Source organism: Micromesistius poutassou (assembly GCF_964030765.1).
Source record: "Micromesistius poutassou genome assembly, chromosome: 2".
Lineage (NCBI taxonomy): Eukaryota > Metazoa > Chordata > Actinopteri > Gadiformes > Gadidae > Micromesistius > Micromesistius poutassou.
In genome coordinates this window covers 8,367,988-8,371,591 of record NC_140272.1, presented here as the reverse complement: position 1 = coordinate 8,371,591, position 3,604 = coordinate 8,367,988, and the positions used below count along the sequence as shown (strand labels likewise).

Genomic DNA, 3,604 nt, shown 5'->3' with positions numbered 1-3,604 from the left:
ATCTCTTTCTCTCTCTTTCTAAGTGTATCATCACAATCAGGCATTTATCGAGTTATCTTCACCATCTTAAGAAACTTCAACGAGTGAATGATTGAGACAGCACTTTGTTTTTTTGTGTCATTCTCCAGGTAAAGGTGAACCAAGACCCTCCCGGCTGGCCAGAGGCACCCCTTTCTGAATGGTAACCTGCAGCCGAGACACCCTGCTGGGATCGACAACGCAGCGCTGGCTGGGGTGCCCTGCCTGCCACCCTGAGAGGGGGCCCCGTCGGTAGCTCCGGGGGCCGGCGATGGAGGTGCCACTGGTCAACTTCGAGAACATGGACGACGTAAACATCAACATGGGCGACCCCAACGACTCGGGGTACCCCACCTCCCCCACCTCCGAGGCACCCGAGCAGCCGGCCGGGGCCACCAACCGCCGGCCGTCCACGCGCCAGTCCCCCCGGCGCGGCCGCCGTTCCCAGGGGGAGCTCTCCCCCGCCACGGGCCGCAAGGGAACCAGCAGCGGCAGCCTGATCTCCAACCTCAAGCTGCTGATCAACAGCGAGTCGCCCACCGACAGCGTCTTCAGCAAGGCGGTGCGGGACTGCTGCGACAACGAGGACTTCCTGCTGGAGAAGCAGGTGGTGGAGGTGCGAGACGAGAAGGTGGTGATCAACGTGGCAGGCTTGATGTACGAGACCCAGCTCAGCACCCTGAACCGCTTCCCGGAGTCGGTGCTGGGGTGCCCCGTGAAACGGATCAAATACTTTGACCACATGAAGAACGAGTATTTCTTCGACCGCAACCGGCCGTCCTTTGACGGCATTCTGTACTTCTACCAGTCGGGGGGGAAACTCAAACGTCCAGCCAATGTACCCTTAGATGTTTTTGCTGCTGAGATTGTGTTTTACGAGCTGGGGAATGAGGCGATGGAGCAGTTCCGCGAGGACGAGGGCTTCGTCACCGAGGCAGAGGTCCTCCTGCCGACCAACGATATCCACCGGCAGTTCTGGCTACTGTTCGAGTACCCCGAGAGCTCCAGCGCCGCCCGGTCCGTGGCCTTGGTGTCGGTGATGGTCATCGTCATCTCCATCTTCATCTTCTGCCTGGAGACACTACCGGAGTTCAGGGACGACCGAGACGTTGTGCCGAGCGTGACCCAGCTCATCAATGGCACCACGGTCACGTCTCTGGCCCACGTTATCCCCAAGGACTTCATGTCCTACATGACGGACCCCTTCTTCGTGGTAGAGACCATCTGCATCATCTGGTTCTGCTTTGAGCTCTGCGTGCGCTTCGTGGTGTGCCCCAGCAAGAGCGCCTTCTTCAACAACATCATGAACATCATTGATATCGTCTCCATCACTCCCTACTTCGTCACCTTGGGAACGGAGCTGGCCGCCGACCCGGACGAAGACCTTGACAGCAGCCAGAACGCGTCGCTGGCCATCTTGCGGATCATCCGTCTCGTGCGCGTTTTCCGAATCTTTAAACTCTCCCGACACTCGAAGGGCCTCCAGATCCTGGGCCAGACCCTCAAGGCCAGCATGCGGGAGCTGGGCCTGCTCATCTTCTTCCTCTTCATCGGCGTCATCCTGTTTTCCAGTGCCATCTACTTTGCCGAAGTAGACGAGCCACACACCCAGTTCGTCAGTATACCCGACGGGTTCTGGTGGGCCGTGGTCACCATGACCACGGTGGGCTACGGCGACATGTGTCCCATAACCATCGGGGGCAAGATGGTGGGCACTCTGTGCGCCATCGCCGGTGTCCTCACCATCGCCCTGCCCGTCCCTGTCATCGTCTCCAACTTTAACTACTTCTACCACCGCGAGACGGAGCAGGAGGAGAAGCAGATAATAGATGCGGCAACGGAAGCCACCCAGAAGTCCATGGCGGCAGCGGCGAGTAACAGGTACGGAAGCACCCCTTCGCTGACGAAAAGCAATGGCACCTGGCAGAATGAGAAAAACGGCGTACAGTGATGGACAGAGACAGAGAGAGAGAAAGGGAGAGAGAGAGTCGGACAGGAGCAAACCTGTTCAACAGTGTGATGCGAACGTGTGTTCTCGGTTACTCGTGGTTACTGTGCCGCACTGGAAATGTACTGTAAGCAGTAATGCAACAAACGACAGTATTATAAAGATATTGAACGGTGTGTCGGACATGGGAACAGACTGTCTTAAGCAAGCTGCATGTGGATGTGTCAAAGTGTATCCAAACACACCTCAGAAAATATGTTGGCGAGTGTCTTACAACAGACACGTCTTGAAATGGATATGTGTTACGGATAACTAGAGAAATAATGTGGTACGGGTATTTCACTGTGTTACATAGAATATTAAAAAATAGCACAACACAAAGGCTTTAATCTAACTAATGTAGCCTTGAGCTGTGTCCTCACTGAGGGCAGTGGATATTCCACAGTCATGGCATTCATAATAGAAGGATATACAAAGCTCAGATTTCATTCCAGCTCCACCATGTGGTTTCCCAAGGACAGGAGGATGTATCTATGGTGGAGGAGGGGGGAATTGTAAGAGGAAATTGGTTTATAATGTGTTACCAGTAAATCTATAGTCATGAACGCTTAGACAATGCCACACAACACCTTTTACCATGATGCAGTGCAGCAATAACTCTTTAAAAGTCGGCCATTAACCTTGCATGTATGAGGACTGAAATATAGTGTAAATCATAACCTGCTTAGTGTACAGTATGATAAGAACTGTGTCTTTGGGCACACGGTAGCCATGTGTTTAAGGTAGCAATTTCCGATAGCAAAACAAAAACTAATTATGTTTTTATGTGAATTTAAATGTTTTGTTGTCAAATTCACGATTATCTTTATCGGTTGATTGCAGAAAATATTCGGCGGGTATATTGGTTGATCTAAAAGCTATTCTATTCAGTTAATCAATAATAAGCACCCATTTACAGATTATAACAATTTAATCATTATATGAATGTATGCTGAAAAAACATACCAAAACAAGCACACTTTTACTACAAACTCATAAGTCACCTAGTAAGCCTTGCGACAATTACCAGCTTGCGTGGGTAATAGATAAACTCCTCATACACAAAACTATAAAGGAAATTTAACCAGCAGTTTTTGGGTGAGACCATCTACAAAAAAAAGAGATTTTTCTCCATTGGCTACGAAAAGATTTATTGAACATTACATTGTTGCTGCATGGCTGTGCAAAAACAAGATAGAAGTCCTAAGGGGAAAGTGAGGTAAATATGCTAAATACGTTAAACACGCTGTGCTTTCATCATGTTAATCACTTGATTCAGAAAGTCAATACTTATTGGGTATTGTAAATGTAAACCTGGCAAAGAGATGACAGGGGTTGGTCATACATATGCATGCAACATGGTCACCACGTATGGAGAGAGAAATGCTGTACCTACATGCCTTTTTGATTACCTCACTGATGCAAATATAATGTACGGGCGGACAAACCCATAGAATATCTTAAGGTTTCCTCCCATTGGTGGAAACGGCAATACATGTAATCGATGATGCAATAAGTTTGCGAGGGTGACTTTAGTCAGTCACTCTTATACAGCACTTTACTTGTATTAATTTTCTTATCATTATTATTGTTATCGTT

General features: G+C 49.4%; 1 protein-coding gene across 1 annotated transcript; it reads left to right on the top strand.

Moving 5' to 3' along the window:
* Positions 1–289: 289 nt before the first annotated feature.
* Positions 290–1,969, top strand: LOC311339361 (potassium voltage-gated channel subfamily A member 10; the record flags this gene model as incomplete). Its single annotated transcript, XM_084464737.1, has 1 exon — positions 290–1,969. The coding sequence occupies one exon, from the start codon at positions 290–292 to the stop codon at positions 1,967–1,969; it is 1,680 nt and encodes a 559-aa protein (XP_084320863.1).
* Between the last annotated feature and the right edge of the window lie 1,635 nt (positions 1,970–3,604).